The sequence below is a fragment of the Erinaceus europaeus genome, chromosome 10, assembly GCF_950295315.1.
Source record: "Erinaceus europaeus chromosome 10, mEriEur2.1, whole genome shotgun sequence".
Lineage (NCBI taxonomy): Eukaryota > Metazoa > Chordata > Mammalia > Eulipotyphla > Erinaceidae > Erinaceus > Erinaceus europaeus.
Genome location: NC_080171.1, coordinates 39,089,617 through 39,114,415, shown reverse-complemented (window position 1 = coordinate 39,114,415; position 24,799 = coordinate 39,089,617). Strand labels below are relative to the sequence as shown.

General features: G+C 38.0%; 2 protein-coding genes and 1 pseudogene across 2 annotated transcripts in view; 1 reads left to right on the top strand and 2 right to left on the bottom strand.

Annotated features, from left to right (window-relative positions):
• Positions 1-24,799, bottom strand: part of PRUNE2 (prune homolog 2 with BCH domain) — a 328,462-nt gene that overhangs the window by 263,562 nt on the left and 40,101 nt on the right. The window lies entirely within an intron of this gene.
• On the bottom strand, positions 12,377-12,517 carry LOC132540987 (U1 spliceosomal RNA; annotated as a pseudogene).
• On the top strand, positions 19,655-20,100 carry LOC107522165 (small nuclear ribonucleoprotein G-like). Its single transcript, XM_060198930.1, has one exon. The coding sequence runs from the start codon at positions 19,731-19,733 to the stop codon at positions 19,959-19,961; it is 231 nt and encodes a 76-aa protein (XP_060054913.1). The 5' UTR covers positions 19,655-19,730; the 3' UTR covers positions 19,962-20,100.

The following is a 24,799-nucleotide window of genomic DNA, read 5'->3' as shown; positions in this document are numbered from 1 at the left end:
TCAGCTCAAAAAATTAACAAGTGGCCAGCAGACACATTTCTTAACTCCTCATCATTAACCAGCAAAGGATGTGATGTAAATGAAAAAGAAGTGTCTTGAATTTATTTGCCTTTAGCTCCATAGAAACCATAGCATAGAACAGAACAAGCAGTTGAGCTAGCATTTCCTGACTACCTCTGACTCCACATCAGTGAGAGGCCTTCCTTCCTCAGGTTAATAGTGAGTAGAACAGAGAAGTTCAGCCTCCATCCCACGCAACACCAGCTCCTATCCCACACACCAGTAAGGAATCTCGGAGATTTGGTAGGAGGAAATCTAATATGGTGCTCAAATCACCATGATTTCCCTATGGCACTCTTGTCATATTCATCAGGAAAAATAGGTGAGGACAGATGCATAAAGGACGATTGCAAAATAAACAGCAAGGTAAAAAATGAGCTGTGAAAATAACCAGAGCTGTGAAAATGAGCAACCTTATCGCCACAGGTGAGGACAAACACCCTGGATCAACTCTGCTGGCTATGGATAGAGTCACATTCTTTGCCCACTTCATAAATAAAGTATCTTGAAACTACCCTGAGTTGAAGATGTTTCTAGAACTCCTGACCGCCAGAATTTCCTATAATCTACCATTACCGGGAGAAAGGTTGGGACCCAGAAGGAGAGACTGCTAGAAAGAACATGTCTTCAACCAAGTCTAAAAAAATTAACAAAACAAAACCACATAAGAGGAAAAATACTGATCACCTACTCCAAATAAGATCTGAAAATATAGGGGTTTTCCTGCCAACTGAAACCTTTGTTGTTTACTTTATTTTTGTTTAATGGTAAGAAAAGAAGATATACATGACATTACAAAAACATCTATAAAACAAGACTATTAATATATTTCTGGTTATGCCACAAACATGTTTATGCGCATATACTAATGGATATAATATAATGTTTTGCTAGGTCACGGTCCCAGTGCCTCACACACGAGTGATACCACTGAGTTGTCTACCCTATTCAATCTTTGTTTTATATTTTGAGAGAGGAAGGAGAAGAGATAATAAAGTACCACTCCACCACTCATGGAAAGCCACCTATTTTCATCCTTAGTTCTGTACCTGGTACTCTCTTGTGATGCCAGCTACTCAACCCAGTGCCTCCTGAATGGAAGGCATGCATACAACCACTGAGCCACACATCAGATGTTCTTTACAAAAATGAGGTGCTCCTATACCCAATCTCTAGAAACTACCTTTTATTCACTTAATATAACTATGGACATTTTCCTATGATTAAAACTACAAATCATCCTTTATTTTAATTTTATTGTTATAACTGGCCAAAGCTGTGTGGGAGAAGGGGTAGGGGTGTGTGTGTGTGTGTGTGTGTGTGTGTGTGTGTGTGTGTGTAATTTCTGGAATCAGCAGCCTAGGTACCTCTTTTTAAAATCTCCAAAATACTATTAAATAAGGTAGTCTGGGCAACTGGCCACCTAGTCCAGTTTCACTGTAATGTATTATTATTCATAATAATAATAAAAGTGACTGGAGATGACAAAAAATTTCATCTGAGGGTAATTTCAGTCATGAGGAAAAGCAAAGACATTTCCCAGAATCTCCAAATTTAAGACACAGACATTTTTTATATTGAATTTTTTCATAAATGTCCTAATTTATTTGATGACACACTAGATGAATATGAAACAGTAAACTATGAAAAGGCAGGACATTTTCAATGATGAAACCAAAGATGTTGAAATAATTTAATTGACTTACTGATGAAAGCTAAAACATAACTAATTCAGGTAAGTCCAGTAGCACTGCCTATACTCTCTCCTTTCATATCACTTCCTATCAATTCCAACAAGATTTTCCTTCAGCCTTCTCTTTGACACATTGGAGAGATCCCTCCTTAAATTATCTTTCCCATTTAGGAAACAGGAATCAATCTGAAAAAAAAATCAGCTATAAGCAACTTATATCCTGTGCATCTGTATCTTCTTTTGTAGTGTTATTGTAGTCATGTGATAGGGACTCAAAAATTAAACCAATTTGTGGTGTTTCTGAGATAAGTAAGATAAGCCAAATAAAAAAAGATGACTACTGGGTCATCTCACTTATAGAAGGAAATTAAGAAACAAAAACAGAGAAAAAGACTTCTGGAGGCAGGGCTACAGAGTAGCAGCAGCTGTGTCTCTCTCTTCTCCCAGGTCAACTAAGAATAACAAAGGTCACCTGAGAACACAACAAGACAAGACTGATTACTTGGGGAACCCACCAAGTCACAGGTGACTGCAAACATGTGACTCATGCACAGAGAGGGACCCAAAGAAAGATTGCTGGGGCTGAAAGTCCTTATCTACTTGGGAGAAGCTGGTAACAGTCTAGCAGCTTGCCAATTGAGGCACCACCTCTGTTCTGACTTTTTATCAACAAATAAACTGCTGACTGGAGGAGAGGATCCCCTAAAGCTCAACAAATGCAACTGTGAGTCTTCATTGCTACTGTCCCTTGGATGTTGGAGCAGCATGGGGAGGCCCTGTGCTGACATCAGGGGCAGATACCTGACTGGGAAACTCAGGAGAAGACATATACTCCCAGTGGTCTGGAAGTGGGGCTGTATAGTGGCAGCATTTCCATATTGTTCCCCTAAGGAATTTCAGACATATTGAATAATTTCCTCAGAACCCATGGAGTACAAACAAGATCTGTTCAGAAACTCACAGGGCCAAGGACTGCTGTCCAGCTTGGTTCTGGCTATTGTCAGAGAAGCTGAATTGGGACTAAGGCTTTGGAACTTTGGGGTGTGGCAGTTTCTTTGAATAACCACTGTGATATCTCTCCCCCACCCCATGTTATCTCTAGGTTAGGAGTGAGTAATTAAGCTAAAAAATCTACTTATAGTTAAAAAGCCTGCAGGTTCCCATAGCCTACAGGGAAGATAAAGAACAAAAGAGGGTTTAACAGCCACCATGCTTCACCTCAAGGATTGAGACAACATTGAAACAACTGTTAATTTCCATAACTGTGAACTCTTTAAAAGTACCTTACTTAGACACAAGTCAATCCAGGCAAGTTTGATTAGTGGATTGAGAGGGACCTCATAACATACCACATACCATGATTAAACCAAGAAGAAACATTGAAGAAATGAACCAGGACAAAAGCCCAGATAACCACCACCACCACCCCCAAAGGTAGAAGCACATAAGAATGAGGACAAGATCTAAACACTAGTTGAGGTATTAGTCACAAGAATGAAGAAAGAGTTTGAAAGTAATAGCATCAGAAATGGGAAAACAGCAAATGAGACTTAAAGAAAACTAACTATCTCGAAGTAATTAGAGAGCTGAAAGCTGAAATAGCTGAGCTAAGAACACAACTAGCTGAACAAGCTAATATAATATCAGAACAGGGTAACAAAATAGCTGAGCTACAGAAAACAACAGTGAACAGAGAGATTAGAATAAGTGACACAGAAAACAGAATTAGCAAGATTGAGGACAAATTAGAGAAAACTAAGAAAGAAGTAAGAAATCTCAAAAAAAGATTAAGAGTAACTGAAAACAACAACAGAGACATATGGGATGACTTCAAAAGAAGTAATATACACATTATTGGCTTGCCAGAAGAAGAAAGAGAGGGAGGGGAAGAAAACATTCTATGGGACATAATAGCTGAGAACTTCACTATTCTAGGCAAGATAAAAGTCATAAAGGTTCAAGAGGCTCAGAGAGTCTCATACAGAATTAGCCCAAAACTAAAGACACCAAAACACATCATACTTAGAATGAAAAGGAGTAAGTATAAAGAAAGAATGGTGACGGGTGCAAGAGATTAGCAGCAGACTTCTCCACACAAACACTAAAGGCCAGAAGAGAATGCAAGATAAATAGCAAGCTATCAATGAGAAAGGCTTTCAACTAAGACTACTGTATCCTGCTAAACCATCATTCAAACTAGAGGGAGGCATAAAAACCTTCTTAGACAAGCAGCAGTTGAAGGAATCAACTATCACCATGCCTGCCCTGCAACAACTTCTGAAAGGTCTCTTATAAAACATCATCATAAGCATGCCATATATCAGAACACTCTAAAATTTTAGAATAATGGCATTTAAATATCTTAAATCTATAACATTAATAAGTATCAATATCCTGAATTCACCTACTAAAAGGCACAGAGTAGAAAGGTGGATCAGAAAACACAACTCAACCATATGTTGTCTGCAGGAATCCAACCTAACTTAAGAAGACAAACACAGACTCAACGTGAAAATATGGAAAACTACCATACAAGCCAATGGACCGCAAAAACGGGGTAAGGAATAGCTATTCTCAATCTGACACGATAAACCTTAAAATAAATTAATAAAATTGGCCACTAGAAGCAGTGGATTCATAGTGCTGGCACTGAACCCTAGTGATAACCCTAGATGGGAAAAAAGCCATTTTAATATTTAGTAATATAAGATTATAATGAATATTTAGCAGACAATATTTTCTGCATAAGTTATTTCTTTGGGATAAACTAGCTTTGTAAATTCCTAGGTTAGAGAAAGTAAGTATTTTAATATTCAACAATAAGGTTGTAGAAATTTACCTTTCCATGCACAGAAATACATTATTTTCAAATTTCCCACTGTACTTAAGCATTATCATGTTGAAGGTAAAATAGTATCTTAATATTAATTTGTATTTATTATGATGAGAGCTTTAGGACATTTTTCATGTGGACACTAAACATTACCATTTTCACATGAGCATTTTTTGTATATATTTTACCTGCAGAACTTTTAGGATGTTTATTCTACTCTCATTAAGTGAATAAACTGTTAAATTATTATTAACAAACTCAACTGTGGTAATATTTCTATATTACTTTGTTCTTTTGCCTTGGGCATCTATGGAACAACATGTACAATAAGTTGTATTAAGTATGCAATAGTCATGAATTATTTAATCTGACATTATTTCGAGCACTAAAGAGCAATGGAACTATTTGTACCACCTACTTCAATCAACCTAATCTGTTATCTAAAAATGTTAGAATAATATGCATCATCAGTCTCTGCTGGAGAACAGCTTTACTCTCTTAACTCTTTTACCCCCTCAATTGTAATAACCTCACGTAAAATGATGATAAAATTTAAATCTATAGTGCTTAAGGTGTCATTATTAAAAGTCTCAAGTGAATTTTTGTTAGGAAAGCAACACCAAAAAAAACTGATAAAGCATAAGCAACAGAGTGGGAGATAATATTTGCATTATCTGGTCATTAAAAGGCAAAATCTGCAGTATTCAAAGTTTCTACACAATGATTTTCTCTTAAGAAAGCAACTCAGTGGAAAATAGATAAAGGATGGGAATGGACATAAATGGAATAAACAAGAAAAGAAACTCAACTGCATTAGTAGTCATGAAAATGGAAATTAGGCCAACAATAAAATGTTATGTTTTTAACCCATTAAATCAGCAAAAAAAAAAAATTAAGTTTGTTAAAAAAAATTGAGTTTGTTTATATCATCTGTTGTTTAGACTGTGATTGCTACCTAGACTGTAGATAGTAGTAAGGGACACTGTAGTTAATATAGAAATAATCTGATAGTTTCTATCATAATGTTGAATGCTCACACTTTTTGAGCCAATGTTTTATTCACCTAGAATAATTTTTAGACATTTATTCTTTAGAAATAAAACTATCAATAACTATAGCTATTTTAAAATCTATATTATTATTCTAAATGTTTTATTAAAAAGGGGATGCTTAATAAAATTCCAAGGAAAGCTTATTGAAATAATACATATAAGGGTTTATCCAAATCAATAAGATCAATACCCAATGATGTGGAAAGATGGACTCCAATACTACAATAATGGATGCTTCTTCCTTTCTCGATCCTGCCTTTCAGAATAGAAACTGATTACAGTTCCCACTTCAGAAACTCTAATGTCTCTTTAACTATATTAGGCTTGTCTACTAATATACTACTGTAATTCAAAATTATGAGTCACATCCAATGGCATGAAGAGTCATAGGTCTAAATTTTGGAGTCAAAAGATAATCTTACTGGTTTTCAAAAGCAGCCAAGTTTAGTTTGTACAGTACTAAAGAGGACCCATTACAACTCCCAAAGATCATTTGTGACCTGTCAAGTGCATATAGCTTTGAAAGGGTCTTCTTGGGTTGCTTTAGGCCAACAACAATTTTAGAAAGAATTATTAGTGTTATATTATTTATATTTATTAAATTTAAGGTAAGAAGAGGATGATACTCTTCAAAGTTCTGCAAAGTGATAAAGTGAACTTCAGAGTAAAGGAAGAAACTATGCAAATGCCTAGATCTTATCCTTTCAAATTTTCCAGTTTTAAAATATCTTGTGATATAATAATATAGTCACGAATAAATGAAATTCAGAAATAAATATGTGTCTTAAGATAGTACCCTGTAGACTTTTTCTTAATTCTGTTATATGAGCCCCCATGCCCCAAAATAAAAGGTTGACAAGTTATTTTATAGATAAGATAACTAAGAACCAAGTAGCAAAACAGTTGAAGCAGATGAAATTCCATCTAAATTCTTCCATGCTACTTCTTTGGTGAAACATTCTACCTTTATAGTGGAGTACAAAGAAACAGACATCAGCTCCCTTCATTTACTGGTGTGTGCAATATTCAGTTACTAGTCACTTGTATCCAAGGAGTCAGATAGATATTCAATAGCAGAAACTGGAATTCCACTTTAAACTTTTTCATCCTTAGATTTCCTAAAACATTGTTTTGCATATAACAGGTGCTCAAATCAACATTTGTTAGTGAAAATTATTATATCAGATATTTAGTGCTGGGCATAAGATAGTTTTCTTTTGTATCATCTTTGTCATGTTTCTATCAAATAAACAATACTGTGGAATAACACTTTTAGAGATAGTCCAAAGTAGTAATGTGTCTTCTTTCAAGCTCCACAGACTCTCATTTGGTGTTAGGGTTTCTCTTTGTATTTCTCTCTTCACACACACACACACACACACACACACACACACACACACACACACTCACCTTATACATTCTCTTACAGATAAAGCTTAAAAATGCTCTTAACAAGTTTATAAATTAATAAGTTTTCTGGGTATTATATATCATAACAAATTTTCCTCTTTTAAGACTTAAAATACTTCACTTCTGAGTATATTCCACATTTAATTTATCTACTATTCTGAGGGCCTGACTCTTACAATAAGTTTCTCTTTAAATAATTCCAATAGTGAAAAAAATCATCATGATAAATCAGAATACAATTTGCCTACGCTGGAATAGCTCACCCAGTAGACTGCACAATGTACCATGAACAAGGACCTGGGTTTGAGTCCCCCTAGCCACATAGGAGAACCAAACATGGCACCAGAGGGGAAGCTCTCAAAACAGTGGAGTGGGGTTATGGTACCCTTGCTCTTCTTTCTCTTCTCCGTATCTTTCTTCTGTCTCTATCTGAGCATGAAGGGGGGAAATATTCTGCTAGGAGTAAAAGAATCATACATTTTTTGGTCACAGTGGAAAATAAATGCATACAACTTGCTAATAGTACATATATTTCCAAGAGACTCAATCCTGGGGCTCTGAAATAAAAATAATACCCAGCAAAGAAGGACATATATGTTATTAACTACCAGGTGTTAGTACTGTCCCCAACACCTGGATGACTAATAGATGTCCAATGCAGAGGAATTTTTAAAATTCCAATTCAAATAATTTCAAGCCAAAATGACTGTGTAATATACTATAACCAAATATATTGGGGTTGCTGCCCTAAGGAACTGAGTTTACTGAGGATTTCTAAGGAATTTCAAAATTCCATGTGTTTTTTTATGTTTTGTAGTGGCTTGGTATATCTCCCTTAGTTCGCCAAATGTAGAAATTGTAAGACTCCAATAAATTCCTATTCTTATTCCTATATAAAGAGACAAGTTAAGAGAGACTATAGCTTTAGCCATCCTTTGTTAAGTTTTTAATTTTAAAATGCCCTTTTCATAAAATGTTTGTAATTTCTGAAGCTGGTAGATAGATGGGTGGAGTAATCTCTGGCTTCTCTGGGGGTGTATGTTTGAAAAATGTAAATAAAAAAATTTTGAGAGACACTGTGGATTGGAAGCAAATATATTTATAAAAAAAGGAAGGGGGGACCTGGCAATGGTGTTCCTGGTTGAGCACATATGTTACAGGTGCAAGGACCTGGGTTCAAACCCTCAGTTCCCACCTTCACAAGCAGTGAAGCAGTGAAGCAGTGCTACAGGTATCTCTATCTATTCCATTCTACGCTCCCCCCCCCTTGATTTCTCTGTCTCTATCCAATAATAAAATAAAGTGCCACAAAAAACAAGAAGAGGAGGAGGAAGGAAAGGAAAAATGAAAAGTATAGGAGAGGTAGGTGTAAAGATAGATGAGAAGGAAGAGGTGGAGAACAAAGACAAATGGGGGGAAGGAGGATGCAAGAAAGGAGATAATGCCTTTTTCACCTGATTCTATGTCATGCTGCGACAATGGTCAACCTGCTACCTCAAGTGTTTTTCTCTTTCTTTATTTTTTCTACTGTCCTCTCCATATCCTTTCAGACATTCCTTTTTTTTTTTTTTTGCCTCCATGAGTATCACTGGGGTTCAGTACCTGCACTATGAACCCACTGCTCCTATAGGCCATTTATTCCATTTTGTTGCCTTGTTGTTATTGTTATTGTTGTTGTTATATAGGACAGAGAGAAACTGAGAGAGGAGGAGAAGACATAGATGGGGAAAGAAAGATAGATGCCTGCAGACCTGCTTCACTGCTTGTGAAGTGACCTCCCTGCAGATGGCAAGCCGGGGTCTTGAACAGGGGTCCTTATTCCGGTCCTTGCGCTTCGTGTCATGTGCACTTAACCCACTGTGCTACCACCTGACCTCCTCAGACACTCCTTCTAATCTCTGTCTTGTGGCAAGGGAGGGGAGAACAGAAGTGTCTCTAACATCAGAGCACAGCGAAGAAAAAACTAAAGCTGTCTAAGATTGTGCAGAGCCATACAATACCATCACCTTGACACAATTCCAACAAAGTCTGTGATTCAAAACTAAACAAAGAAAACACTGTCAGTGGAACTAGAATTTAAGGCTAAATAAGAAACATTTCCAAGTGCTGTCATATTGAGTCTGTATCAGAAAAATTACTGGAGGAAAAAAAAGAGCTGGGAGTCTTAACTTTTGTGTTTTGTTCTTTTCATTTTGACAGCCTATGTTACTCCTAACCTTTTGTTTGCATGTATCTAGGTGTTTATTCTGGCTTAAGTACATCTAAAACAATTTGAAAAGGTGGACAAATCACCTCAAATTGTGATTTCAATTTAGATTTGCTAAGGCAATCACAGCTGCTTTCCTGTTCGTCACTTTATTTATAGAAAGAAAATACAACATTCTGAACATTCAGAAACTGTCTCTTATCAATACATCAAGAAGAAAACTTAGGGTGATTCCTGATACATAAATAACATGTATTAAGTGTTTTTGCAAAGCCTTTAGAGTTACATATCAAGAAGAGAGAGAGAAAAAAAATAGAAGATAACAAAAGCTTTAATGCCCTTTGCATGTGTACAGTTTACCTGTCTTTTTCTCTCTTTTACAAGAATCTGCTAAGAACATAGTGTCTTCTGAAAAAGAAGGTTTCAATACAAGTTGTTGAGTTACTTAGTGGATTTGCACACCTACTCTCAGGTTTGTTCTGGTCTATTGTGTCTACCATTACTAACCATTTCATGAATGAGGCACATCTTGGAACAAAGAGAAAAAAACGTTACCATTAATGCATATGTATACAGGGAATCTTGTAAGTTGAAACTTTATTCATAATACTGTACCGACTAATAAAACTTTGATTGTTTAAACCTGCTTTCTGCTGCTCCACAGCCAAGTCCTTTTTATTTAAAATACAACAGATCGTATCACAAATCAACTTTCATCAAAATAAAAACTAAAATTCTCTTACATTTTCCTGTGTGTTTCAAAGCAACTTTTAAAAAATGTTTTCTTGGGAAGTTAATGTTTAACAAGACAGTTATTCATGTTTTTATCTGGGACAAAGGACTTCTAGCCAAAGATGAATAACACCCAACCCGCCAAGCATTGAAATACAATATAAATAAGAGAAAGAAATGCTTTAATAATCATGCTTATGTTACTGCTTCTCAAATGTGCTCTGAAGATGAGTATCTTAAGAATTAAATAGCCCTCTAAAAAAGCAAAGGACAATACAGGGTAATTCCTCAGCAAACTAGTCTATCACAGCATATTCAAGGACTCAGAGAGGGGAGGGAAGAATACTCAAGAGAGTTTGGGGACCTAAGTCCCTATGATGGAAAAAGATGATCACTTGAGATCATCCAGTAATAAAATGACTTAAAGAAATGAAAAAAAGATGATAGCTTGGCTGAGGGTGAAATGTATTGATACCTATCTTGGAGAAATGTGCCTTTGTGAGAACAAAAAGAATTCATAAATCAACATTTCCTTGTTGCCATTAGGGAAAAAAAAGTTAAATAGCTCTAATTTTGTTGCTATCTATCTTTTTAAAAATCTTTTAAAATTTATCATTGGATAGAGACAGAGAAATTGAGAGAGGTGGGGGAGATAGAGAGGGAAAGAGACAGAGAGACACCTGCAGCCCTGTTTCACCATTCGTGAAGCTTTTCCCCTGCAGGTAGGAACCAGGGCTTGAACATGGGTCCTTGTACACTGTAATGTGAGTACTTAACCAGGTGTACCCACATGGCCCCCTGAATCACACAGTTTTCAATGAAAATATTTTAACCAAGGGCTACCAGGGGAAAGCTTCACAAGTTGTCTCTCTGCCTCTCTCCCTCTCTACCACCCCCTCCCCTCTCAATTTCTGTTTCTATTCAATAATAAATAAATAAAAATATTTTTTAAAAAATAAAAAGATGTGATTTATAAGTATTTTAATTTCTCTTTAATCTGTCCTTATAGAATAAAAGGAAAATTAAATGGCTTCTGCCACCCTATGCTAAATTTCCATAACTTTATTGGGGGGGGTAGTATGTTACTGTCATCCGGTTCTCTTAATGTGTTGTCCCTTCTGAAGCCGACTGTAAATGGCACAGGTTGCTCCAGATATTTTAATTACTTCTTCACCCTCAGATTGGAAGAACTGAAGCTAATTAGTCAGGTTTTCTTCCCCCATGAACAAGCCAAGATGTGCTCAGAAGACTTCTCCCAGAAGCTTTGCTTTCCTACAGTCAGCTTTCTGTTGTCATAGGAAGATCTATTGCTTTAATACTCACTCGTGTAAATGTCTGTGTTTGGAACAAACATCAGGCAGGTGACACCACACACCTGGCATGTCTGAAACCCACTCAGACATGACAGTAATGAACAGATAAGTGGCTGTAAGCAAGCAGGAGGGAAAGATGTGTTTCCAGCAAGATGCAGTTATGCAGGTTCACAGGGAGATGTACAAGAGATATACAAAGCAATTACTGTACTTTGCAAAAATGACAGTTTTTAATGATGTCATTTATTATATACACTGTGTGTTTTTCAGTGATAGAACAACCCTCACCTTCCAAGTGACCTCTCATTCCCCCCCTCACTAGTTTGCAAAATAGAAAACTGTTTTCAAAAGCCAAACTAAACCTAATGCACAGTAGTTAAGTATTCAATAAAAATTTAATAAAATGCACATCTGTAAAACAGAATAGTGCAATGGAATATAGGTATCAGTGAAGATGCATATATAAAATCCACATTTTCCACTGAGATTTTAAAAGCATACATGTATTGTCATCAACTGAGTACCACACTCTGATAAGAGCAAGCTTTCTGCAAAAAGAGTTTCTGCTATTCATATACATACATACATACATATATATATATATATATATATATATATATTCCCTTTTGTTGCCCTTGTTGTTGTAGTTATTATTGTTGTTGTTACTGATGTCGTCATTGTTAGACAGGGCAGAGAGAGGAGGGGAAGACAAAGAGGGGGAGAGAAAGATAGACACCTGCAGACCTGCTTCACTGCTTGTGAAGCAACTCCCCTGCAGGTGGGGAGCAGGGAGCTTTAACCGGGATCCTTATGCCGGTCCTTGCGCTTTGAGCCACGTGCACTTAACCCACTGTGCTACAGCCCGACTTCGGAGTTTCTGCTATTCTAAGAATCAGATCGTTCCAGCCTTAGAATAACTGGATTTTGTTATCTAAGTAATAAATAACCTCTTTTTTTTTTTTTTCAGTTGCCCAGACATTTTCGTTTTGTTCTCTTCTGTTAAGAGAATTGCCAGTAGTTTCTAGATATAGACCTTCAATATGAAGAAATTTTCTTTTCTTTTCTTTTTCTTAAACAGGAGAGAGTGCAAATGCAGTCCCCCACTACCTCAAATTATGCAGTCGAGTTTCCCACACTTGGGGAAATCGCAGGGGTCAGCAAATCCAGAGTGCAATGGATAAGCCTCACCCCGGGAAAATCACCTTCATGAGTAAGTATTGGAGAAGTTTTCTATTTACAAATTTGAATTTTTTTTGTCTGTCAGAGGGGCATAATTGATTGAATAGACTATGGAAAGGATCTTTAATATAAAATATTTCAACAAATATTTATGCCTTGATGTTTTAAAGAAGTCAGCACTTTAAACATAGAAAGCGGTTAGAGAAAGGTTCTTTTTTTTTTTTTTTTTGATTTTGTTTTATTGTCACCAGGGTTATTGCTGGGGCTTTGTACCTGCATGATGAATCCACTGCTCCTCTTTTCCCACTTTCTTTCTCCCTCCATTCCTTTCTTTTTCCCTTCCTCCTACCTCCCTTTTATTCTGATGGGACAGAGAGAGGAGTGAGAGAGAGAAGGAGAGAGGCAGCAAGGTACTTGCAGTACTTGTTTCACTCATGAAGCTTCCCTCATGTAGGTGGGGAGCGGAGGTTCAAACTAAGCAAGAAACCTAATGTATAAATGTGAAGCTTATGTGAAGCTAATACAAAGAATGAAGAAGCAAAGTCTTATTGGAATGCCTGTAAATTACTAATCAAATCATCAGAAAAATGAATTTATAGTCTTATGATACATAGTAAAATCATATTGGCAATAACTTTAATCTTTTTTAATTTTTATTTATTTGTTATTGGATAGAGACAGAGAGAAACTGAGAGAGAAGGGGGAGATAGAGAGGAAGAGAGACAGAGAGACACCTGCAGACCTGCTTCACCGCCTGTGAAGCGACTCCCGTGCAGGTGGGGAACTGGAGGCTTGAACCGGGATCCTCACGGTTCTTATGCTTTATGCCACGTGTGCTTAACCCCGCTGCATAACCGCCCGATTCTCATTAGCGATAACTTTGAACTAACTTAAGGATTTCTCAGACAGATCAAAGTTTTATTCTTTGCCCTATTCATAGGCTCTTATTGATGGTAGCTTATTTGCTTCAGCTATAGCAACTGAGAGTTCTCAGATCATTTTTGTGACACTATACCGGCCGACCACAGGAAGCTGGACACAGCACTCAGCGATGTCAGCCTGACGACAGAGCATACAACGATCTGCAGCGTGGATCCATTGTGAATGGGTCCAAATGGACTTAAACACAACCAGCTGAGAGTCTGGCCCTTTTGGCCCCTGCTTCTTCTCCTACTGAGATGCATCTAGGACAAGGCTGCTTGAGGTGCCCACCATGATTCTCTCTCCTGGAAACTGAACACATGTGACTCAGCTAGCTGGTAAACTCTAGACTCTCCTCTCCAGCCATGAGTAGCCTCTATCTCTGCCGACAATTGTTTATCTTATGGGGCTAAACTTTTTTTTTTTTTTTTTTTTGCAAACTCTGGTTTATGGTGGTGCTAAGGATTGAGTCTGGGACCTCATAGTCTCAGACCTAAGTCTTCTGTGTAGCCATTATGTCTTGCTCCTAATTTCTTTTTCTTTTTTTTTATTATGTTCCATCCTCCCTTCAGAGGCTGGACAATATACTCTATGCTACACCTGAGGAAGATGGGTCCTGATATTGGGGCAGCTTGGAATGTTCCTACTTATGACCACAGAATGTGAGCTCAGATCTACAGGGATGCAGAGGTCACAAAGGCTCCTAAGCTGAATATGGGCCCCAGATCACATCAAGTCAATGGTGTTTACAGTCAACAATATTTATACCCCTTTCCCATATTTGGGAGCTACTCTCTTCCCTGATCCAGCTTCCTGGTCCTTCTACTATTCTTTTTTTTTTTTTAAGAAAGGATTAATTAACAAAACCATAGGGTAGGAGGGGTACAACTCCACACAATTCCCACCGTCCAATCTCCATATCCAACCCCCTCCCCAGTAGAGAATGAGAAAGCTACTGGGGCTAAACTTTTGGTAACTAATTCGTGGGCTTATGAGACTAGCTTATTTACCCCTACCTATAATTTCTTATTTTTGTGGTACCTAAAATATGCAACCCATAATACTGTACTGACTAATAAAGCTTTGATTGTTTAAACCTGCTTTCTGCCGCCCCACAGCCTTTTATTTAAAATACAACAGATCATATCACAAATCAACTTTCATCAAAATAAAAACTAAAATTCTCTTACATTTTTCTGTGTGTTTCAAAGCAACCTTTTAAAAAATGTTTTCTTGGGAAGTTAATGTTTAACAAGACAGTTATTGTCACCTAAGTATAGTTTCTCATCCTTCCATGACAGATGTCTACAAACAGATTGCTATGCCAATTTAGGTCCTCCAGCAGCACTGTGCATTGACCTCCAAACCCCCCTCAGCCCCTCCCTGCATGTCCTTGCTGAAACAGACCTTGTCTAATCCAACTTCCACCCTGTGAAGAAGCAACTTTTTAAGTCATTTGTCATAAGAATCTCATAGTGTAAAGGAGTGAAGATGCTAAATATTGTTGTTTTAATCGCCACTTTCCTGGGTATGATGGTAGGAGAGTTCTGGCAGTACAATAATGTATGGCAACAACAACAACAAAAAAAATGATGAAGGAATTGGGAGCCAGGTGGTGTTGCACTCAGTTAAGTACACATAGTACTAAGTGCATGGAGGATGAAGCTCTCCTTTCCCACCTGCAGTGGGACCACTTCACGAGTGGTGAAACATCTACAGATATCTCTCTTTCCCTCTCTCTCTCTCTATCTCCTCCTCCTCTCTCAATTTTTTTCTGTCCTATCCGATAAAATGGGGGAAAAAAAAGAAAAAAAAAAGGCCACCAGGAGCAGTAGATTCATACTGCTGGCACCTTGCCCCAGCAATATCCTGAAGAAAAAAAAAAAAGGAAGTGTGATGCTTCCATTAAAAACATATGAAATAAGGGGTCAGGTGGTAGTGCAGCAGGTTGGGCGCACGTGGCACAAATTGCAAGGACAGGCATAAGGATTCCGGTTTGGGCCTCAGGCTCCCCACCTGCAGGGGAGCCATTTCACAGGCAGTGAAGCAGGTCTGCAGGTGTCTGTCTTTCCCCCTCTCTGTTTTCCCCTCCTCTCTCCATTTCTCTCTGTCCTGTCCAACAACGATGACATCAATAACAACAACAATAATAACTACAATAATGATAAAACAACCAGGGCAACAAAAGAGCAAAAGATGGCCTCCAGGAGCAGTGGATTCGTGGTGCAGGCACCGAGCCCCAGCAATAACCCTGGAGGCAAAAAAAAATAGATGAAATAATTTGGGGGCTTCTTATGAGGGTGTTCTCTCTTCCTTCTTTATTGGTTGTCAAGTCCTGGCTAAATAAAGACAGGGAGGCGAAGCCAAGATGGCAGCTTGGAGACAACACCTAGTGTGAGCTCCATCAGAAATCACATAATGAACCCCTCTGTGGGTCCCTATAGGACCTTGTCCTCAGTGTGGATCAACAATGGTAGGGAATCTTCCATTCTCCAAAGGGAGGTTGGATAACATACTCTACCTTCTACCCAAGGAAGATGGATCCCGAAATTAGTGCAGCCTGGAATGTTCCTAGCCATGACCATAGAATGCGAGCTTAGACCTATAGGGATGCAGAGGTTACAAAGGCTCCTGTGCTGACTATGGGCCCCAGATCAAATTTATGGGGTTTACAGTTAGCAATATTTATATACTTTCCCCATATTTGGAAATATTCTCTTCCCTGATCCAGCTTCCTAGTCCTTTTTCCAACTATGACACCATTTCCCTGAAAATAACCTGGATCCACCTGTTAGAAACAGGCAAAAACTAGTAAAGTCAAATGTACCCCTATTATCTTATTTTATAAATAAAAAATTTTAATAAACTAGTAAAGCCATTGGCCCTTTGGAATATACTTAAAATAGACTTACTAACATTTTTTAAATGGAGACCCCAAATATTTATCTGCAATATTCTTGCCTTTAGGTTCATGACAAGTCAGCAATCTGTTCTGCTTTATAGCTTAACTCTTTTTCAGCCACCAGGTTCCAGGTGATACCATGATGCCAACCTGACTTCCCTGGGCAGACAACCCATTATATGTTTTGGAGCACTGCCTCTCCAGATTCCTACCCCACTTGGGAAAGAGAGAGACTGGGAGTATGGATCGACCTGACAACAGCCATGTTCAGTGGAGAAGTAATTACAGAAGCCAGAACTTCTACTTTCTGCACCCCACAATGATCCTGGGTCCATACTCCCAGAGGGATAAAGAATAAGGAAGCTATCAAGGGAGGGGATTGGATATGGAGCTCTGAGGTTGAGCATTGTCTGGAAATGTATCCCTCTTATCCTATAGTCTTGCCAACATTTCCATTTTATAAATAAAAGTTGAGAGAGAGAGAGAGAGAGAGAGAGAGAGAGAGAGAAAGCCCAGGTAAAAACAGCCAGTTGACAAGTAACAACAGAAAGCAACTCATTGTCTCACAATGACAGGGGCATCATTCTCAATCCACAAACTGGTGCTCTAGAAAGCATAATCCACACAAAGGCGCACAAAGTGAATGGCATCCCCAGAATATCTTCAGAGCTGCAGCTTTAGAGTACATGTTTTCTCCAATCCTGGAGTTCTACAAAGCAGAATTGTGAGACAGTACATTTCTACTATTTAGGTCATTCAGGTTTTGGTACTTTGCTACAACAGCCTCAGAGATTAGCACAGTCATAGGTCCACTGAGGACATTCTGCAATTCTTTCCATTTCTTCATATTTTGAAATTTTTCATAATACCAATGATTGAGATAAAAGTTGTACATTCCCTTAGAAAAATTAATAATTCAGATACACTCTGCTACAGCACTCCCCCAAGGAAACCACCCAAGTACAAAAGCAGCTCTAATATCTAAAAATAAAGCTGATCCCCTCATCAATCCATGAGTCTAATTTCACATCTGTAATCTCTTTTCAAGGGATCACTGGTAAATCTCCCAAACAAGGCACCAGAGAGTTCTATTGTGCCTCTTGGCACTTTGGGGTTCCAAATCATGCATCCACCTCCAAAGTATAATTGCAGGCAGCCTCTCAGTGCCTTCGAAAAACTGCACATGAGGTGAGAAGGAAGAAAGCATTCTCCAGCACAAACCCATGATGAAAGCTTTTGTGAATTAGTATTCTTCCCAACTATAAACCAAGTAGCAGATATGCTGGATTGATGGCATTTAACACTCAGTAGACAGGTTAAGAAAAACTATACCACAAAGTACAGTAACTAATCTCATAATCACATTTAAAGGGTAAGTGAACCAGGGCCACCACAAGTACTGACATACATGATAACAAAATCAGTCAGCATTTTCCATACCATATGCTTGTAAATATTATTCTGCAGGGAACCAATTAAAACTATGGAATACTTAGAACACAAACATATGGAACAAAACAGAGCAACTTATCTTGTCACTGTGGTGCTTGCTCAGTATATCTACCAGGGAGGTGTAATACTGAATTATTAGTACAAATAAATGTTATCCTCATTGTGAATATGAAAAGACAACACCAGCACTTAAGATGTCCACTTTGATGGTGAAATTATTTAAGGTTTTAAGTGGAAGATAAGCCCATTGCTTCCAAAGAGATACATAAAATACCTTAAACATTAAAAATATAATCACTACAACAAATAGTTAATCAGGCCGTGCACTGGTTTTCTCATTTGAATACTAGGAAAACAATAGCAACATTCTTCAAAATCCACTGGATTGTTGGTAAACCCACTCAAAAAGCATTCAAAAGAAGCATGTTGGAAGTTGTAATGTTTTAAACCAAGGTCAAGTGTTGTTTTGCTGTTATTGATGGAGAGAAGACTAGCAGATAGCAAAAGATAAACAATTGTGATGATTAACTCAGGTATTAAGTTCAAAAAGCTAAGGAGAGCTTTATTAAAGTTTCTTGGCATTAAAAAGAAATGAAAACTTTTTTTTTATCGCCTCCCCCCCACTCCCCGCCCTGGGAAGCCAAATATCCACCCTTACCCTCACCCCAGGGCTTTTACTTTGGTGCCCTACTCCAAATTCAGTCAAATCCTGCTTTTAGTTTCCCTTTCTGTTCTTCTTTCTCAACTTCTGTTTATGAGTGGGATCATTCTTTCTAAATGTGCATTACTCCCCTATGCTAGACTGATAGGTAAGACAGCTGACATTTTTCACCCCATCCCTGAAGTCTCATTTGGCATTAGTGCTTTATTTAGAATTAACATTTATAGAGACTAGACAAATTCAGTCTAATAAGATGGTTCAAGCATCAAAGGATTTATGCTGTTGATGGAACTGCTCACTCAATTAATGCTTCAGATTTAGAACGTGAAATATATAAAAGAAGAAATTTAAGAAAAAGAATAGAGCAAGCTTTCAGTTGAAGGAATGTCTTAATTCTCACAAGTTGAGATCAGAAAACAGGACCAGAAGAGTATATCAGCACTTAGAACTATGTTAATTGTCATAAAATTAGCATAAAAACATCAGTCACCCATTTCAAAACACTAATTCCAAATGCACACAACCTACTTTCTTACGGACAACCCTTTCACAACTCTCTTTTAAATCTTTACATCTGTGGCTTGTACACACATTTTTTTCTAAGCTGTTCACCTCCTATTAAACTCTTCAGCGTGTCTCAGCCAAGAGAGGGACCTGGAAAATTACAAACTCCCACACTGTTCAACCCCCAAGCATAAGCACTGGTGGTTCTCTCTAGCTAGAATCTCCTTTCCCCTTGTCTGTCCAGAAAACTCTGATTCACCCCCACCCTTTTCTTTTTCCTCTCCGCCCCCCTCTCTCTCCAGAGAAATAGAGTGGGGGGTAGACAGAGTAGATAGAGGGAATGAGAAACAAAGATACCTGCTCCATTGTCATGAAGTTTCCCCCCCTGCAAATGTAGACTGGAGGCTTGAACCTCAGTCTTTGAACATGGTAATACATACAATCTACCAGGGGCACCAGTACACAGCCCCAAACTGTAACTCTTTTTCAAATTTCTTCTCAATTCCTCTTTCTGTGAACCCTCTCTTGTCTATCTCATCTACAGCACTTACATTACTGATGATTTCTAAACTAGGTAGACATTAAGAACTGTTTTTTATTTTAAGCAAATTACAGGCAGGGCCTGTGTGTGAGTTACTTGTGTAAGCCCCAGTCCTAACACCATTATTGCACATAGTAAATAGGTGCTCAGTAAATGTGTATACCTGAAGGAATTAAGAAGTTAGGTATAGGACGCCGGTTCTGCCGCGGGAGCATGGAAGAAGCCGAGAATTTTGTCTGGGAAGTGCCTTTGAGCTCGCAGAGTAGACACCATGAGCAAGGCTCAGCCTCCCGAATTGAAAAAATTTATGGACAAGAAGTTGTCATTGAAATTAAATGGCGGTAGACATGTCCAAGGAATTCTGCAAGGATTTGACCCGTTTATGAACCTTGTGATAGATGAATGTGTGGAAATGGCAACTAGTGGGCAACAAAACAATATTGGGATGGTGGTAATACGTGGAAATAGCATCATCATGTTAGAAGCCTTGGAACGAGTATAAATACAATGACTGTTCAACAAGATTGTTCAACATGTCCCCTCTTCCACTGCATCTTTTCACTTTGATATAAAAATTAGATTATGTACATTTTCTTACTGAGTTTTGTTAAATAAACTTTTGTAATAGTCAAAAAAAAAAAGAAGTTAATTACAAGATCCTTCCCAACACTTAAGTCACATTACTGTGAATTATCCATCTTCTCTATGTGCCTCAAATATGTCTCCAACTTAGGAGAAATCACAGTCTATGCACAGAAAGCATTAAGGACATTCTAAAACAAAGTACAGGGCTGGGAAAACAGCATAATGGTTATGTAAACAGACTCCCATTCCTGATGCCTCCAGATTCCAGGTTCAATCCCCAATACCACCATAAATCAGAGCTTAACAGTGCTCTGGCCTTTATCTCTCCCTCTGATTAAATAAATGAATACAATATTAAAAATAAATATAGAAAAGCATTTACCCTGGGTCCATGCTCCCAGAGGGATAGAGAAGGGGAAAGCTATCAGGGGAGGGGGTGGGTTATGGAGATTGGGTGGTGGGAATTGTGTGGAGTTGTACCCCTCCTACCTTATGGTTTTGTTAATTAATCCTTTCTTAAATAAAATAATAATAATAATAATAAAAAGAAAAGCATTTCTTTGTATTACAAAGAAAATCATTTACAAATAAAAATGTAAAACAAAGAATAAAATAAATAAAACAAAGCACAGGCCTGTTCACATCCTACTACATTTTGATTGGGTAGGTCTGAAGTAGGGTCCCAGTGCCAGCATTTTCAGCAAGCTCCCCAAGTGAATGTGATGAACATGAAAAATCTCATCACCATGACTTGATGACATATTAATAATAGACAGAAATTCTATTTCCCAGTGTAGTAGAAGTGTCGCTTCTGCTTGTCATTCAAGAGAAATGATACAACAAATCACAGAGGAAAAGGTTTTGAGTTTAGAATTGAACTATTTAAATGATAAACTGGAAATTTAAAAATGCAATTAATACTCAACACAAAATCCCTTTGGATTTTTTTTTAACTTTAATGTGGTTCTAGGGAGTGAACTACTGTTGGGGAATTGTGCAGATGTGGTTGAACATTGGTAGGGCCCACAAACCACTATATTTCCATGCAAGCATTATTTACAGATATCCACCACATTAACCCCTCAGGGTATTGCTAATTCAGTTAAAACCATTGCAACAGTTGCTAAGGATGCTTCCACCTTCCCAACATGCCCTTTGCCTCTCCCCATCCCCTTTCCTAGCCAATCCTGTCCTGACTTGCCACTTCTGAAATCCTCCCATAAAAGCCGCTTGTATTTCCTCTGTTGCTCTCTTTGCTCTTCTCTCTTCCATGACCAGACCTGGAGAAGGGCTGTTGGGCATAGTGGGAAGCGGCCACTTTGCTAGCTCCACGTGGCCCGAACCACTATGCTCTCACCCAACTCTTGGGCATCCGCATGAATAAAGATTTGTGTTCCCAAACCACCACAAAATTCCTGTTCTCTCTTCCCCGCGACACAACCGACAAACTGGCACACCACCACCCTTGAACTACTTCCTGGGCTCAATGTTTTAATTCTTTTATTTTGGACCAGTGAACTAGGTCACTTGCTTAGTGTGCTGCTTTACTATGTATACGAACCAGGTTCAAGCCCAGCCTCCACCACACTGAAAGAAACCTTGATGCTGTAGTGTCTTTCACTCTCTTTCTTTGTGTATTAAAAAAAAAAAAAGAAAAAATATATTTTTATTATTAGGGAGAAAGAGGAAAAGACAGAGAGAGAAGAAAGCAACAAAGCATCACTCCAACACCCTTGGTGGCCCCATATATTTAAGCCTGGGCCTCACATATTGCAATGCTGTCTTGTACTACGTGAGCTATCTCTCTCACCCTTCTGATTAAATTTGATTTAGATGAATCACACAAACTTGTGAAAGATACGTCTATGGCTATGAGGAAGAGTTTGTTCCACTTAGACAAGAGCACTCCATGTCCACTACCCACTCTGCAGAAGAGACTAGGGACAGACCTCCTGGCTACATCAGTGTCATTCTCTGACAGTGACAATGAGTGATGCTGGTTCCCTGAAGAGATCTTAATATATAACTTCCTCTTAACATTTCTCTCTTTACTTTATTCAATGCATTTCCCTCTCTCAACATTTCTCTATCAACAGTTCCGCTCCTCTCACACACTGACACACATTGTACATGTGGTGCTGATGAGTGGGGGTGAGAAGTGACACCATCCCACCATTTTTAGTGATATTAACAAGTAGAACTTCAATGCCTCCTGATCATTCTAAGTTTTCTTTTGCTAATACTGCTGCTACCCAAACATGTCACTTTAAACTCTGGTTTTCAAATAACCTTGGATTGTGAAAGTGACTTAAACCCAAGAGAAAGCTTTATAAATAATTACTCCAGTGCCTGCCATCTCTAGAATCACAGTGACTCCAGAGAAATATCAATCAAATGACATTGTGCAGGATATTTTTAGGCATGGAATTTAATAGAAGTTGACACATTTGAAAGAAAGTTATCTCCTCAGGACACCACTGGATATAGAAAGCTTTTAGGTAAAAAGGCAGGAGACACAGGATACTGATCCTAACTCTACTAACTAGCTGTGAGACTTTGCTCTCGACACTCCGGTCTTCTCAAGCACATATCCTTTATCTCTGAATAAGGAGTTAGATATCTTCCAGCTTTACAGCTCCAGAAGTAATCTACACAAGAAGACAGCTGAGAAAGAGGAATCCCAAAGTGACCTGCATTTTAAAACCTATATCCTTTCCATTAAAAAATAATAATAGTAAAAGGATAACTTTCTAATGGTGAAATTCCAAGCATTACTTCATTCAAGAATCTGAGGTGACCTTTAGAAATCTCTCAAGTCAAACCACCCAAAAGAGGTTTCCAGGGGTTGGGTGTGGCAAACCTGGTAGAGCACACACATTACTCTGCACAAGGACCCAAGTTCAAGTTCCCAATCCTCACCTGCAGAAGCTAATTCCCGCTTCATGGGCAATAAAGCAATGCTTCAAATGCTCCCATCCCACCCCACCCAACCCCACCAACCTCTATTAAGAAAAAAAAAGAGGTCACTGGGAATGGTGGAGTCATATAGGCACAGAGCCTCAGTAATAGCGAAAGCAAAAAAGAAAAAGAAAGAAAGAAAGAGAAGGTGGTAAAGAAAGAAAGGTGGTAAAGACAGAAAGAAAAGAACAAGTAAAAACAAGCTATCTCCCTTGACTATTGACTTTTTCCTGAACTCTTCTGATTAATGCTTAAAAAGTAGATACATAGGGTGCCGGGTGGTGACACAGCTGATTGAGCATACATGTTATAATGATAAAAGATCCAGATTTAAGTCCCTAGTCTCCACAAGCACAGGGAAAACTTTAGAATCAGTGAAACAGTGGTATATATATATATATATATATATATAGAGAGAGAGAGAGAGAGAGCACTTTTGATTTTTTATATATATTTTTTTAATATTTCAATATTTATTATTGGATAAAAATAGAAATTGAGAGGGAAGGGGGAAAGAGAGAGGGAGAGATACAGAGACACGTAAAGCCCTGCTTCACCACTCATGAAGTTTTCCTCCTGCAGGTGAGGATGAGGGGCTTGAACCTGGGTCCTTGTGCATTATAATGTGTGCACTCTATCTCTCTCCATTCCTCCCTCCCTCCATATCTTCCCCATCCCTCTTAATATTTCTGTTTATATCCAACAAATAATAAGTAAAATACTTTTTAAAACTGAAGACATTAGAGCACATGTCATTAGAAACATGTATGTATGATCAAGCGAATAGTCTACTATTTGAACAAAGATATTTGTATCTGAGTTATAAATAAAGCAAAACAAAAAACTTTTACAGGATCAGGAAACTAGTATCTTTTATAATGTCCCTTCTAATCAGTAGAAATTACAAAGGATATCTGTGAGTGGATACACTTGATCTAGACAGGAAACAAATTTTATTTAGGTTTAGAGTAAGAATATACTTTGAACCTTAGTGGGATCTGGACTTAGCAGGAAATGAGAACTTAGCAGTGGTGGTATTTTTGACAGATTCTGGAGCTGATCTAGCTATTTAGGAAGGTAGAGTTGGGGATCAATAGCCACATCAGCAAGATGCTCTGGTGCTGCTGATTTCTCAGAAACTGTGCTCTGCAAAAGGAAGGTCAGAGCTGTGGTCAGTCAAATAGCCTTTGAGGTCACTGGATACACTGAGTATGTGACTCCAAGTACAGAATGCAGAGTGAACCTGAGGTCAGGGTGACTGGTTGGAAAAAATAAAAGTTGTCTTTAAATTCTACAGAAGAAGAGAAGGAAAAGAAAAAATAAAAGCAGTGAAACAGTCTACTTTCATAGCATGCAGATACTGAAGGTGGGGATTCTTTATAGTAAGAAGCAGTGCTCTAAGTAAGAAAGTGAAGTAATATGTTCTTATGAAGAAGTAACTACCCCCCCCCTTTCATTAGTCTTCTCCACAGTTGATAAGAGCATCTAATTGTAAAACAAAAAGCTACCTCATATTCAGAGAATTCCTGACCCTCTGCAGTAATGTTTTGTTTACTATTTTCTAAGGTGTAGCGTTGATCACCCACTGTAGGAAAGTGGTGATCACACAGCAAAGATGTCCTATGAGGAATAAGATTATTAACTAGTCTGTAAGAATTTATTTTATTACAGTTTGTCAAAGCTAAATCTAACAAAGAATCAATTCTTTTGGGTGTGAAAGATTCCAAGACAGATGTCAACTGGACTACAACATTTCTCATTTTCCTATAAAATTATAAAAGGCCAACTACTTGTCGT